Below are 15983 nucleotides of genomic sequence, written 5' to 3'. Positions count from 1 at the left end.
CCATCTTCAAGGACTTAATGTTAAGCTCAACCAAATGCATGGAGTGGGAGCAACTCCTTCCCCATACTTTGCCCGCCCATTGGACTGAAGGGAGCTCCTGGTTTATACTCATTTTTTTTTTTTTGTTATAAACTTACGCTGTAAGGAACTGAATCACAGTCATATTGACCCCATTTTTTCTTGCAGGTTTAAGTAGAGGAGCTAGAGCTTATACGTTGCAAGTGGAAGCTCGAATGATTCAGCAGTGACCTCGGTCCTTGAAGGAGCCAATGTGTGTGTTTATGTGAATATATACATGTATATACATATATACCAATTGCTTTTTTCCTTTTGAGGAACAGTCTACGGAGAACACTGGGTGCCTTTAAGTTTAACGTGTTAATGTTCACAAGTTCGTTTAATCTTGCTTTATAGCCCCATAATTTTTTGCAAATAATGTTTTTCATCTTCTTTTGGGTTTAATGAGCTCTTAAATCAGTTCTTGCACACTAATACTAATTCTCTTATCAAAAATAGGTCATTTACGCTGGTTAACAAATTCACCTGGCTTACTAGGTGTACGATTACTGATCTCAAAGCAGAACAAGGGGCTTCCTAAGTACATATAGATGACTGATTTAAATACCAGAACAGGGCATCACGTTAACGCCAATCAAAATCTTTACTATATATTTAATATCACTTCTAAAATGATGAAAGCAGAATTCTATGCTCCCACGTCTGATGGACAAGGCTGTAACTGTTATAAGCCAGATTGTTGTGCAATACAACATCTTCAATATTTGGGATAGTTGGTGCCTGAGAGCTGATTTTATATCTGTATTCTCAGATAGATATTAATGCAAACCAGTCTCATCAGTTTAGCCAATTTGGTTCTTTCAGTAAGTCCTGCCCACGGCCAAGCCGACGGACATATTTTCTCTCAGTCTGCTTGGTTCAATTAAAGTGAGAAAACATGACTTGGTAAAGGAATCATGTCTAAAGTAAAATTAAACCAAATGAGACTTAACCCATTCCCCCTCCGGGTGATCCCAACAAAAATTTGAAATGGAAATTCTGCAGTCTCTAGATCCATCATACCAGAAATCCATGAAGAATGTGCTAAGTTAAATTCATAATCAGCATGAAAGTAGCTCAAGCATTGCTGAAAAAATTTATTCCACTCGGTAAAGGCATTTCCTTTCATTGCATATACGGAAATAACAGGCAGTGATCTAGGAATAAAGGTCAAAAGAACAAAGGTTAATGCCTGGAACAAGCAGCTTCTGTGCATAAAAGGAAAAAAGAAAGCTCCTTATGATAGGAAGTTTAAATAACACGAATCATCAAAGATGCTTAGGCAGGCTCGAATTTTGCTTCCACTTCATATTTGAAATCCTAATTCATTCACCTGCATCAAGGAAACAAAATTTAGTTAATTTTTTCAATTCTTAATTGCAATAGGATAGACTATATACGATGCTAATTATGGTGTCCCAAAGACATTATTCTTCGTAGTAATGCTCCAACATTTAGAGTAATTTAATAATTAGATTACTGTACAATATTAGAAAATTGACATTAAGGTGCATGATGACTCAAAGGCAGCATTTGAATGTTTCAAATTTGTGTTGAAGCAACACAAAATAAGATTGTGCTAAACCAAGAAACGAAGCAATTGAATGAGTTTGATTTAAAAATTTCAAATGATTTAAAAATTTCAAACATCACAAATCATCACATCCTTATCGGGAAAATAATATAATAAATTGATTTTTTCCCAGGAAAAATAAACAGAAAATAAGGTCTTTTTCATTCTGTCTCATTCATGGAGATGTTGAAGGAATGGATAAGCAGCGGCTCAACCAATCGACCATCTCCTGGATTAGTATTACCTCTTTTTCCCCACACCTAAGGAGCAGAAAAACAAAATGAACATCCCTTTCTGCTTATTTTCAGTTGCCCGAAAGTTTATTAACTTGTTGTCACATCAAAGACATTATGTCAGACTTGCATGTCATCTTGTCAATATCAAGCTGCACTATTAAATGAATGCACAATCTATGCAAGAATAAAGTTCGAATATCCCATCCCAATAATAGTATATATAACTAAAATATTTTAACTGAATCTATGACATAAATAGATAAACAAGCAACTCATCAGATTAGATTACTCAATAATTAACATGACAATGATGATAATGACAACGACAACGATTAGTTTGTAAAAGACTATACATCAAAATAAGTAAAAGGACATTACAATATATGTACACAGCGCAAATTTGATGAAACATCATGCTGAAAATCTAAATTTATCCTATCAATAATTTGTTTCAGACTTGAACGCTTCCAACCTATACAATGGCCTGCATAATCATGCATATTTCTTTCCATTATTAACTATATGGGAAAGGGGTAGGGAAAAATTGAATATCTAAGACTTTGCATAAGCGTCATTTTCGAAGTTAGATAGCTTCTGTGCACACTCTTTTGCTTTCCTCCCCGAATTTTTTTATTCTTTGTCATGACTAGAAATATTAACATTCTAACAAAGTCATTGAACATGAAAACAAAAAGAGGAACTCCAAATGGCATTAGCACAAACGACCTTCCAAAACCCCACAGGGATATGGGTTTTCAACCTATCCAAAACAATTATCCAAATAAAAACCAAAAATATCAAAAAGCCATTACCAGAGTTTACAAGCTAAATCACAATGCAAAAGAAGGTGAGTATGAGTCGTAGCAAGATTATAATGCATCACATACACCCTTGGTCAGAGCATGATTTGACCTATGATCTTGTAGCAAACATTAGTATTCATCCTATCCAAATCAAATAAAACCATGTGAACGGAAGAACTATGGATGAAAAGGAGGTAATACTACACTTTTTATCAGAAAAAAAAAGGATGAAAAAGGAGGACTTGCAGGTAAAAACAGCTGGAGAGTCCAAGGACCAAACTCGAGGATTGGATCCCATAGGAAAAACAACAGAATTAAGTAGCTGATGCAAAGAGATCATATTGTCAGCTTCAAAATCATTAAGATTTTTGAAAACATATATGTTCCAAGAACAAGAACCATTAAAGTGATCCAAAAAGGAGAATATACGAGCATTATCACGCTAGGAAAAATTATACATGCGAGGGAAACGAAAAACTATAAAAAAATTTTCAATTCAAGGCCCTCCCAGAAGAGAAAACAACAACCCATCACCTATCCTAAAACTAAGAAAGGGGGAAAAGAATAATAAAGGTTAAGAATAACTTTATCGGAGCTCCTATAACTAATCAAAAACTACTTTAGAATCCCAACCATTCCATTGCAAACCAAACTTGATCTTAATCACTATACACTATAAAGAGTAAGATTCCAAAGGTAACCACCATAACCATTTAGCCAACAAAAACAGGTTTTTAAAAATAAAGCTTCCTAATAACCAAATCTCCTTCAAGCTTAAGCAAACAGTCTCTCTCCGAAGTCACACTCTGAACAAGACAAACAGAAATTTTTTATCGCCCTCACTGTACCTCAACTGCGTGGTGAGGAATTTTCGGACAGAGAAAGACAAAAAAGCAGAATACTAGAAAGACATGCCTACACAAGAGTAATGATACCACCCAGGAAAAAAGAGCAAACTTCCAACTCTAGACTTGTAGAAGTCCTATGCACCACAGGATCCCAACAATAAATAATTCAAGGATTGCCTCCCAAACGAACAATCAAGTAAGTGAAAGGTCACTGTAAGACATCACACCCAACCGGATTTGCCAACCCTTGAATACTCACTCCTCCACTTTAATATCTCCTGAACCAATCTTTCTAGGATTAAAACACAGGCACAGAATACACTAAAAGAAGATGTAGGATGGTATGGACATTGCAAAACTTCTCATGATCATATACACGGAAAAGAATCATGTCATCAGCAAACTGGTGGTAGAAAAATTCCACACTATCACGGAAAATTTCTACCTATCACTCCCTACATTAAAACCCTCAAACACACCTCTCAGTTTGCCACGAGAAAGCATACGACCCAGGACATAGACCACAATCATGAAAAGAAAAAGGCAAAGAGGATCTCCTTGCCTCAACCCATGCTGCCCCCCAAAATCACTCCCCTAGGCTTGCCATTTACCATATAGAAAAAGCCACAGAAAAAAAAGACAACCTAAGAGCTACTTCTGCCCCCTAAAACCAAAACCTTTCTCTATAGAACCTTATCCACAAAACTGCAATTAACCTGATTATAGGTCTACTCAAAATCCAACTTAAAAACCAGGCCTTCTTCTCAATATTTGAAGGTTTTTGCACCACTTCCTTAGCATTAAGAGAGGCATCAAGGATCTGTTTCACCCCCCAAAAAAAGCACTCTAATGGACAGAAATCCTCATTAAAGCACCTCATTCGACCTTTTTTTTTTAAATAAAAGAGAAAAATATTATTCACAAATGTACCTAGGGAGTACCACCCATATATAAAATAGTTATATATCTATTAAGTGGTCCATAGCTAATCCAATATCTTCCCAATCATGCACATTATGACCTAACAAGATAGATCCAAAAGTATGAAACCATGAATCTCTAATGTTTACAATATTAATTTCAATGCCCTCAAACGCCCTCGCGTTTCTTTTCTTCCACACAACCCAAAAAATGGTAAGTGGTATAAGAAATCTATGTCTATTCTTTTTACAATAACCCGCCCAAGCCCAATTCGATCTTAAAGAGAGCACTCAAGTAATGAGTCTATATACGCTTAGGACCAGGCTAATAGGACGATAATCAGCAACCTTACGTGAAACAATCTTTCTTGGAACTAAAACCACAACTCTATTATGTTGGTTAACCATACAAATTTCAAGTCCTCCAGGGGTCTGCCACAATTTGATCTGCTCTCCCCTTTCCCATTTGTCTTAATTATGTTAATAGGATGATCACGAGGGCTAGAGAAGAAAATCATTTCCAAGGGATAGTAATAATGATCAACGAGAACAAGCAAGTGTTGTCCTATCTTCTTATTACTAACAATTCTTTTCTCTTCTAGAAGCTGCACATATTTGCTTTTCTCCATATTAGATGTCTCCTTCTGGTTTTTCAAACTCTTTGGTTAAGATCAACCCAACCAAATTTGAATTGGCCCATATCAGGAGCTTGTTTAAGCGCATGAGCTGACTCGAGTATCTGATTGTTTCAGTGTCCTTTCCCATCTAATATCCGGAGATTCCTTTAGGCACTAGAACAATAAGGAAATCAAGGATCCCATCATCAACGATGTGCAAAGAAAGTTGGTGGGTTGGAGATGATGTCTATCCAAAGGTAGCATATTTCGAGAGTGTTAGGGAGTGTTTATTTATCGCTCATAAGCAGTTTTAAATACCTTATTTTAATATATCTGTTTGAGAACATAAAAAAAGTGCTGATTATGTTCCGATAAGCAGCTTTAAACAGGAAAAAATAAGTATCTCTTTTAACTTTTTCTAACTCTCTGCATATTAGCGTAGAATACTTATTTTCTGAACATATTTGGTTATTTGCTCACCGTTACATTTTCTTTTTCTTTTATAAAGAAAAGAGTAAATACTTATTCTAAGTAAATACTTATTCTAACAAATAATATCTTTATCGAAACATGTTGCTAATTTTCTAAATAAATATCTTTAAGCATATTTGTTTGACCAATCCCATATACTCCAACTCTCATGAAGAGCATTCTTTTTAATATTCCCATTTACACTATGTCCACAAGCCCTGTAATGTGGCTAAAAGCCTTGACATTATTTTTTCTGGGGTGCATTACAAAATAAAAAGGTCAGTTGCAATTCCATCAGATTACCAATTTCTGCTGAGAATTAAGCAATGTGGTCTCGGTTCCTATTTAATAAGGCTCTATGGGCCAAAGGAGTGGAGATTTTATACAAGTTGATAAAAGCTGCAGTGGAAGGCAATCTGGGCTAGATATGGCCTCATGACAGTGGGCTGGATGAAAGGTGTGGGAAGAGACATTCATAGCTGAAGTTTTTGGAAAGGCTTTCTATAATTAAAAGAAACCTAAAACGTAAAATCTAAAAAAATTGAAATTTTAAAACTAATTATTAAATAACAAAACTTAAAATACAAAAAATTTTAATCAAAATCCAGATTGAAGAAGTTAGGGAAAAATTTATTTACATTAAAACTAATACAATTTTTAGGTTTTCTTTTTGTTTCTAAGCAATAATCTAATATTAAATGTCCATGTGTGACATGTCAAACTGTTTGAAACTCAGACAATTAACATATAGCTAACAATGGTATATTAACTGAAATCATGAGTACGGAATTTTTAAGAATAAACTACATGTTGAATAAGAAAAACTTCAGATCACAAGGTACTAAGCCATACTTTGTCATATATTTTATGCAATTGTAAGTGGAACTAGACAGATTAACAATCCATCAAAAGAAATAGATAAACACGCAACTCACTAGATTAGTCTAGTCTATAAAATCACAATGACTACAATGACAATGACCAGCATATTACATTGGGACTTATAAGAAGCAGCCCGCCATCAGAATCCAATTAGTGAAGTCATCATCAATTTCTGTTAAATAAAGATTATTAAATACTATGGTCCCAATGTAAACATGACCCAATAATTTGTACAAGGTTTGGAACCTAAGCCTATGGAAAGAGCATCAGAATCATGCATATCCCTTGCAGTTTCGTAACTTACGAATCTGAATCAAAACTGAAGATCCACAGCCTTACATGATCTTCACGCTTGCAAGTTGGCTTTAGCTTACACAATTCTGTTTTGCAATTTTTATATACATCATGATCCTTTTTCATGTTTGAGAAACATTAAAACTCTAATCCAGGCAGGGCTAGTATTCCTAACAGGAATGATGTACATAAAGATATAGATGCCTGGACTGCCCCACTAAATTGATACGGAACAGTATGGCCCCTCCGCAGGTCTCTTTTTTCACATGGGAAGCTGTCAAGGAAAGGATTCTCACTCTGGATAACCTCATGAAAAAAGGTATTACTCTAGCCAACAGATGTTTTCTATGCAAAGCTGACGCCGAATCCTGCAATCACCTCCTATTACATTGTACTTTCTCCCGTCAGCTTTGGTCCATGGTCTTGGGGCTTCTTGGCATTTGCTGGAGTACTGTGGATTCTATACAAAAGGAGCTAAATGCTTGGGAATTTTTATGCAAGTACAACAAGACTTATCGCCTAATCCCTCTCACAATTTTTTGGATACTTTGGAAAGAAAGAAACAATCATGCTTTCGAAGACAAAGAGGATTCTTTTGGAAACATCAAGGACAAATGGTTCCATTTTTTTGGGTCCACATTAATGGGACACCACCTTTGTAACCTTGATGATTTTGATTTCATTGTAGATATACTCTTAGATTTGTAAATCTTTTGTACATGGGTGACACCCCCTTGGTGCCTACTCTAATATATTTTTCTACTCTTTTATCTCAAAATAAATGATATACATAAGGATATAACTGGAATAGAATATAAACAAACTCCAATTCACGTTTATATAAACTCCCATACGTGCAACTTGCAACAACCATAAGTTGGAAAACTTTTTTATTGCGAGTCTACCAAAACTCGAATGCAGATGATATTATGGTACAGAGACCAGAGTCCAGAGTCTAAAGTCCAGAACCAGGCTCGAGCTTAAGTTTCTCTAAAACCTCAATCCTGAGCAGTACTTGGATTCTTAGAACATTTCTTCATCCAGCAAACGAAAATTTCCAAGAATGTTAATTTGGTTCTATTAAACTCCTAGCAAATGTATATCCATCATGCAAGTTCTTACTGATCCAAGAAAACTTTTAAAGTTGGATGTATACCATAGAAACCCCAGTCCTGAATGTGAATCCCTTCAAAGAGATCATCCTTAAAGACATCCATGCCCAATCAACCAAACTCCGTTTAGAGGAAAGACCATATCGCCCAAGTGCTATTCACTTATTTGCAAGTACACTGTACCAATCACTAATGCGACAGAATCTTTGCTGATATCCGTGTATAAACAAGGTACTAAGAACCATACTATTCTAACCCTCGATAAATAAAACACCAATTTTGAATACAAATGCAATCCCCATGCCTAAGCCTCATGCCACCAAAAAAATCACTCGGATAATAATCAATCATCTAGATTCTTACGGCTCTTACATCTTTCGGCAATCAGACAGTGAAGATGCAAAAATAGTAGGAATTTCTCTGAATAGTTTAGACCAAGTATCAACAAGAAGAGAATTTTAAAAAAAAAAAAAAGAATGGAGAACAAAGAAAAAAAAGGCGTACCTCAGATAGCAGAGGCAGTGGCAAGAATCATTCGGATTCAGCAGGCTGAGGCTTTGGCCCTAAGTCAAAAGAATCAAATTTTAGTGAGAAAAAACATGATAAGCAAGAGAGAGAGAGAGAGAGAGAGAGAGAGAGAGAGAGAGAGAGAGAGAGGGAAGGAGAAGAGAGAACCATGGAGAGAAGGATGGCGGCCGTCCTTGCCCCAGCCGATGCCGCGAGTTGAGTCTAGATACTGTTCAACGAGGTGGCGGCATTTCTGGTAGTGATTGACGCCTTCGATGCGGTAGCACCATCTGAGTTTCTCCCTCAGGATCTTCGACTTCTCAATGTTAATCCACTTCTCCCTAACCAGATGCTCCCTCATTTCCAGCATCGCCACCGGATCCTTGTACGGATGCGCCGGATCGAAGTCATCCGGCGCCGTCTCTTCGAACTCTGCTACTCCCTTCTTCCTCCCCATTTTTTCTTCTTCTCTCTGTAATTGGATTCGCAACAATATCCCGGGGTGGATGCAGGAGACTGTTTATGACGTTCCGGGAGTTGGGATCCGTGGGCCGGTTTGGATGAACTTCAGATTTGGGCTTGTGGTTAGGACTTCTATCGTCTGTTTCAAAAAGAGAAATAAGCTGCTAAAATTTTAAGTGAACATGAATTTACAAGGCGATCGTATATTATTTACGTAGTTAATAAAAGATAATTTAGAGAATAATAAAAAGTAATATTTTTTGTTTTTTATTAAATAAAAATAACAATGTATTTTTCTCAAATGGTCAATTTAAAATACAAGTACTAATTCTCAAATCGCCAACAATAAATTTAGAAATATATATATTATTTTACAGGATAAAATTACAAATTTAATAATTATTTAATGTGTTTAGTTGCAGTATTATTATTAACTTTTTCTTCTATCAAAGATTATAAATTTAAATAGAACCATTAACCATTGTAAATTTAAATTAGATTGTGTTATGATATATTCTCATGTAAAATTTGAATATGATTTAATTAATAATATATGATTTTTTATTTTTTATTTAAAAAAGAAAAAATGATATAGTAACTGCTGATCTGTACTGTATTTAATTTTGTTAGAACTCTCTGTTACTGTTTACACTTTCGATTCTAAGACCCCCAATACCTTTTTACCTAACCAAAAAAGACAGTAACCGTAAAAAACATCAGAAGGGTTACTGTGCGATTTTCAGGACCAAATCTGGTCTCTCATGGCTCGAGCCACAACGACCGGCTTATCGGCTTGAAACCTGCACATGCCATCAATCACAACTTCTGACACGTGAGCCGAAAGCTCGTCTACCTGTGAGCTCTCGGCTACAGCCTAGATCCCCAAGGTCAGCTCCAAATTAAGCTGACTGCCATCGGCTGGTTCTTCCAACTTCGCCAAGCATGGCTCCACCGTCTCAACTGACACGCTGTCACCTTCCGCGCCGCTATCACCTCCACAACTCGGACCCATCACCGATCCATCAGACTTCTCATTCCGACGCCGTTTCAGCCCCTCATCCTCCCTAGACTCATCAGCCCGCTCCGAGTTGATCTTGGATTTATTAGCCGGGCGCTTGAAACGGCTCCGGGTTTTGACCTTGCAGAGCTGATTGGAAACGTCTGAGCTCTCTTGTTTTGACACGTGGCGGATGTCGCCAGCCTTCAGGGGTGGGGTGGAGCTGCTCAGAGCCACATCCGAGGAAACTTGCACGATCTCCTCGCCTTTGAGAACGGCTTCGACGGCGGCTTCGCAAAGCTGCCAGCTTCCGGACCATAACAACCCGGCCGACCCATAAATCGGGTTGACGATCCTCCCGCATGCCTCATACAACAGTGATCTAAAAATAGCTGCAGAAAATCAAAACAAAGAAAGTAATTAATACCATAATTAATTAAACAACTGAGCTAGCTTAAAAAAAAAAAAAAAAGCACCATGAAATGGGTATTGAAGAATTACAAGGGCGGAGATCATCGGCACCGGCATTGATGAGATTGAGGAGTCCTGCACGACCATAGAACTTGGCAAGAAAGAGAGTAGCATTGGCTTGCGATTCCGGAGTCTGAATCCATTGGAGACAGGGTTTGATGATGCAATCGTCGCTGCAGCCTTTGCGGAGGGCTCGGCACCCGTTACAGCTGATTCGCATGGTGGGTTTTGCCCCTGTTTTGGGAGCGAGAAAGTGACGAGCAAAGGGAAATACTAGAGGAATTGTGGCCCGAGATGGGATGGTGTGGAAAAGGACTGGGTTTCATGATTATTTATGCAAGATTTGAGGACGTGGGTTTTAGCACACAAGGTGGGGGCGCAGTGGTTTCCAAGAAAACAGGGGATGTGGTTTGTGGGTTTTCTCTTTTTGGATTTTATTGGGGAAATTACCTTGTCTTTAAATACTGAGATTTTGTTATTTAATTTTAATATGATTTGCAGCCATAAAAATAATTTAGGAACATTCGGACAAATATAGAATTTCGGAAATCATAATACCATATTTTATTATTTGCTTACTGATTTTAAAATTTATTTAATTATTATTAAATTATAAAAACATTTAAAAATTCACTAATAAAGCAGCCACGCAGGCAGATTTGGTTCACAGCGAGTAACAGAATGCAGAACACCACGTGTAAAATACGTCAAAAGATCCCACTTTGCTGACGAGTCGCCACATAGTGGTTGGCGGGAGGTGTCCTTTCCTCCACGCGCGAAAATAGCAGTGCTGCATACGCCTCGCGAATCCACCATTGGAAGATAGGAGCATCGTGATACGCGCGGGAATGAGGAAGGGACTTGGAGTGAATGAAACCGTATTGGGAAGGTCGCCTATTGGGAGTCTACTCCCGGTTTTGTGGAAAAAGGATTTGAGTGGTTTTGGGTTTTGTAGGCGGGGGAAGGACTGTGGGCGCCCTTCGAACTTGGCACTTGGTTTTGGGGAAACGGGTTGGTGAAATTTGCTTTTTAAGGGGAATTTAAATATATATATATATTATTAAAATATTATTATTTTTTCCTCCCGAAGATTCTTTCTTATTTGTTGGGGATTTTTTGCGTTGAGAAAAATATTTATAATATAAAAAAGTAATGATTTGATGTTGTTGACATTTTAATTAAAAATATTTGATAATCATGGACTAATTATGTAATAATCATTGACAAGCTGCACGTGAATGAATGATCATGGGGATTATGGTATATAATAAAGAAGAAAAATACGTCATTTGAATTTTATTTTTATTTTTTAAAAACAAAAATAAACATTATATCATCTCAAATTTTAAAATCTGAAAATGAAACTAATGTGATAATTATGATTACATATATTATACAGAGATAAAATTTTAAATATTATTGAGAAAAAGAAAGAAAAGAAATCTTTTTTTATTTATTAAATGATAAATCTTTGTTACAAGCTAATAGAGTTATTAATATTCAACAAAACTGCTTTAATAAGTTAAATGCGACAACTGTACTTACTAAAATAATTTAGTACTAGAATAAGTCAAGTTAAAATAAACTAAATAAATTATAACATACTCCAATTTGGTGTAAACAAAAGTCTCGTGCAATTCTTTCGATAGAGAATTCAAAAGCCATGATAAAACCATGGCGTTATCTCCACACTATTCATCATATTCCGCTGAGCTTTCGGCCGATTGCTTGATTCTCCCATACACGAATCCAAGTTTGTGTTTCGTTGTCAGTGCGATTTTGACGGCCTCTTTCCAGCTTTTGTAGTTCGTTCCACTCAACGGAACCAACACCAAAGAGACCCTTGGGTTTTAGTTCGAAATTCTTTTTGTCGATATTCTCCTTCCCGTGTTTTGATCGGTGCCGCCTGGTTTATTCTCCATGTACTATGTTCCCTAGCTTTGATATCGTGAGAAAAAAAAAAAAAGCCTTTTTTATTTATTCAATGATAAACTTGGGTTACAAGCTAATAGGGTTATTAATATCCAATCAAGCTGCTTTAATAAGTTAAATATGACAACTGTACTAATTAAAATAATTTAGTGCTAAAATAAGTGAAGTTAAAATAAACTAAATAAGTTATAACATATTTCAATAATTATATACTTAAATTTGAAAATATAAAAATAAAATTTATATGATGTACACATAATAATTAGCCATTTGAATATTTAAAATGCAAAATAGAATGTAATTTTTAGTTGACTAAAAATTTTATATTTTACAATTTTAAAATATAAAACTAATTTTAATAATATATGTAAGTAGTTGTTTATTTAAAATTTTTAAATATAAAAATAAATTTTAATTTTTAATTAACTATAATTTCTATATAGTGTAATTAATTTTTAAAATTAAAAATACATTTCTAACATAGGATAGAGATCTAGTTTATCAATTAATACGTACAACAACAAAATTAATAATTTACACGTGTTAATTTTTTTAATAATTATATATAAATTATCTATTTATGTTTACAATATAAAAATAATTTTACATATATTAAAATAAAGTTAATGTTATCATATAAATAATACGTATCTATTCATTTAATGTGATAATTTAATATGATAATATAATAGTTATCTATTTATTTAATAAAATTATATAATATTTATTTATTTAAATATTTTAAATAAAAATAATTGAATACAATTATATTTTTATATAATTTATTTTTAATTGCTTAGAAATTTTGAAATTATACAATTTATAAAATCTTTATCACATATTTTTTTCTCATATCTTATTTATTTTGTTGATCTTTTATCAAAAATTAGGACATAGTAGTTTCTTTATATTTTTATTAAAAATTTAATTATTTTTATATAATTTTGTTATATAAAATAATATTTATATTTTATTTTATCGTCTAGCCCACATTAAGAATTTAATGTATATAAAATAATGTCTTGATAAGATTAGGGTGGGGTCAACCAAATGAATAATGAGAATTAGAGTATTAGAATGAACGATTGGGATTTGATGGGGATGGAAGTATATAAAAAGGGGGTAGAGTGAGGGAAGAAAAAAAAAGGGAAAAGGGGGAAAAAGAGAGAGAAAAAGGGGGACAGAGAAAAAGAGAGTGTGAGGAAATTGGAAGGGAGACCGAGAGCGAAAGTCAAAGGGATACTGGTCTAGGAGACTATGGAAGTAAGAGGTAAATAAATTCGGAATCTCAAACTTTATTATGGTAACACGGTATGAATTTCTATATGGATTGCTAAATGGTTGATTGTCGAGCTTTGAGGAAGTGGAGAGATGAGGAATTGTGAATGAAACGAGTGGAAGGGAGGAAGAAGGAAAGAAACAGACCGAACCAGAGTTAGTGTAAGGCATATGGGGGGATTGTGATGAAATAGGATAATATACGGAGATCAGTTTGTTGTAGAAGGGAAGGGAGGAAGTCAACAGCAAAGAGAGGGTAGTGAGTAAAGATTATATGTAGAAAAGTGAGCCTGAGTGGAATCGAAAGAGCGGTGCAAGTGTTAGTGATTTTGCTAGTTTGAAATCTTGAGGTACTGATATTGGTGCCAGTGGATGGGAGTGTTGGTGCGCCGATATTGGCGACGACAGGGGGTGTATTTGAGGCGTCGATACTGATGTTAGTGTTACTGTGTGTGTGTGGTCGAACTAAGGCTGATGTGTGTGCATATGAAATGTATTCTATAATTTATGGTGATATTACTGCTTGAATGGTGTTGCATGTGTGTGGTGCTAGTGTGTGCGTGTGTGTGTGTGTGTATGGTTGAACTAGGGCTGGAGTGTGTGTGTATGAGGTGCGTTTCATAATTGGTTGCAGTATAGTTGCTGGAACTATATTGTGTGTGTGTGTGTTACAATAATGCTGAGAGTGAGTATTGATATTGTGTGTGTGTGGCCAAGCAAAGGCTGGTATGTGTGCAAGGGAAATACGGTCTATATATCTTGATAATGTTATCATTTGGATGTTGCTTGTTATGCGAGTATTGTTGGTGGGTAAGTGTGGACTAGTGGTTAAGTAAAAACTGATATAAAACTGACATATTCTATGGTTATGTGAATTAAAGTGTTATGGATTCTTTTGGTGTGTTGATGAATGGATGAGTCGGGTATGGGGCCGGTGAGAGTAATTAATGTCCTGTAGGTGTAAAGACAAGTAGGTTGAAAGGTGATGGTAAGATCTGGTAAGGACTCGGGCTAACTAGAGAGTTAAACTAAGAGCTGGAAGAATAGTTAGGTTGGGGTGCAGGGTTACAAGGAAGGGGAAGAGCGAGAGAAATACTGTGATGTAGGCATAGGTGTGATAACGAGTTAGGGGTTCAAATGTATTTTCATACTTTCTTTGAGCTTTGAATTTAGTTAACTGAAATAGAGTGTGCTCACTATATGTCATTTGCAGATGCAATAGTACAGGAGACAGAACCAAAGCCCCGGACTGTGGGACAATACCTAGAGGAAACTGGTTAATAGAATGATGGGCATACTTTGATTTACATTGGATATTCTGTGACACCCCTGTACTATTCTACTATATATGATTATACACTATTCATCCTCCTACCTAAGATAAGGTATTTAGAATCTCCAACCAAATCTCATATCCATTAATTCAAAAGAAAATCAATTCTCATTACAAAGATACAACTGTACAATCAAAGAAACTCTACAACAATCACCATACACAGAAGTTTCAATGCTATTTTAATACAGTGGGTATACTATTATGTCTCATTGTAATTGATAACATGATGTTTCTTTTAAGTCCGGTGCTCCGTTGCTAAGCACTCTGATTTTGTTTCTCACCTCAAAGTATTTAAAAATGAAAGCAATGAGTATACATAACCCAATTAGATGAAATTTGGAACTAAAAATTAAGGAATGACAATTAAATAACCTCCCTCCCTACTTCTATCATTCTGTTTTTCCTCCTTTGATAGCCAATAAATGACAACCCAACTCCCTCCTAACCCCACTTAACCCCTTACCGTTAACCCCCTTGTTCTCCAACCACATAACGGGAATGCACTCTACCCTCTTTGACCATAGTACCTTACCACTCAATATAATTTTGGTAGTTCTTAGGCCTCATCCATACACCCTCTCAATCTACCCCACTAGTCTCTCACGCATCCACATTCTAATACCGGCCCACCAGGACCACACATGCACACCCTTGTTGCACCATCGCACTCTAACATCGGATACACACCGTTATCCCTGCAGTAATGACCACTGAATGGCCCCACCAAACACCACCAACATCGGCCAATGACCTCACACACACCTGACCAAGTGAGTGCCCGTCGACCACCAAGTGACCATAAATACAAACTCCCACAATTCATCACACCGACACATCCATATCTGCAAGCATCGGCCAAAGGCCTTACACACACTTCTACACACACACACACTGCGAGCCACTAGTTACCACACCAGCACACCAGAATCTGTAAACACCAGCCAAGAGACCTCCCATACCCAAGTACATATACATACACACACCACATATTACCCACAGTTATGCCTACACACTATAACATGCAAACACCGACAAACCTTTACCCCACCTATACTTACGCACACACAGACTACCGACCACCGTCCCTGCACACCAGAATGTGTCCCCTGCGGCCACACACCCACACACTTGGACCTACATCCACCACAAGTCACTAGCCTGCCTATACTTACACCTATACATCTAAT

At 36.1% G+C, this 15983-nt stretch overlaps 2 protein-coding genes across 2 annotated transcripts; both read right to left on the bottom strand.

The window, feature by feature from the left end:
* Positions 1 to 1090: 1090 nt before the first annotated feature.
* Positions 1091 to 8918, bottom strand: LOC110823296 (NADH dehydrogenase [ubiquinone] 1 beta subcomplex subunit 10-B). Its single transcript, XM_022053661.2, has 3 exons — positions 8489 to 8918; positions 8318 to 8376; positions 1091 to 1390 (listed from the first exon to the last, which is right to left on the bottom strand). The coding sequence occupies exons 1-2, from the start codon at positions 8775 to 8777 to the stop codon at positions 8345 to 8347; spliced, it is 321 nt and encodes a 106-aa protein (XP_021909353.1). The 5' UTR covers positions 8778 to 8918; the 3' UTR covers positions 1091 to 1390; positions 8318 to 8344.
* Positions 8919 to 9372: 454 nt separating this feature from the next.
* On the bottom strand, positions 9373 to 10572 carry LOC110823295 (LOB domain-containing protein 41-like). The gene is made up of 2 exons (XM_022053660.2): positions 10281 to 10572; positions 9373 to 10171 (listed from the first exon to the last, which is right to left on the bottom strand). Exons 1-2 carry the CDS (start codon positions 10468 to 10470, stop codon positions 9657 to 9659), a joined length of 705 nt encoding a protein of 234 aa, XP_021909352.1. The 5' UTR covers positions 10471 to 10572; the 3' UTR covers positions 9373 to 9656.
* Positions 10573 to 15983: the final 5411 nt, after the last annotated feature.

This window comes from Carica papaya, chromosome 9 (genome assembly GCF_054855325.1).
Source record: "Carica papaya isolate Zhongbai chromosome 9, ASM5485532v1, whole genome shotgun sequence".
NCBI lineage: Eukaryota > Viridiplantae > Streptophyta > Magnoliopsida > Brassicales > Caricaceae > Carica > Carica papaya.
The sequence above is the reverse complement of the archived record's forward strand: the minus strand, read 5'-3'. Positions and strand labels throughout refer to the sequence as shown.

What these genes read in the sequence shown, in the direction of transcription:
- LOC110823296 (XM_022053661.2), bottom strand. Translation starts at nt 8,777, where the DNA reads ATGGGGAGGAAGAAGGGAGTAGCAGAGTTCGAAGAGACGGCGCCGGAT. An exon ending in CCGCCATCCTTCTCTCCATG is followed by an intron (nt 8,377 to 8,488) that starts GTTCTCTCTTCT and finishes CTTTTGACTTAG; the next exon opens with GGCCAAAGCCTCAGCCTGCT.
- LOC110823295 (XM_022053660.2), bottom strand. Translation starts at nt 10,470, where the DNA reads ATGCGAATCAGCTGTAACGGGTGCCGAGCCCTCCGCAAAGGCTGCAGC. An exon ending in TGCCGATGATCTCCGCCCTT is followed by an intron (nt 10,172 to 10,280) that starts GTAATTCTTCAA and finishes GATTTTCTGCAG; the next exon opens with CTATTTTTAGATCACTGTTG.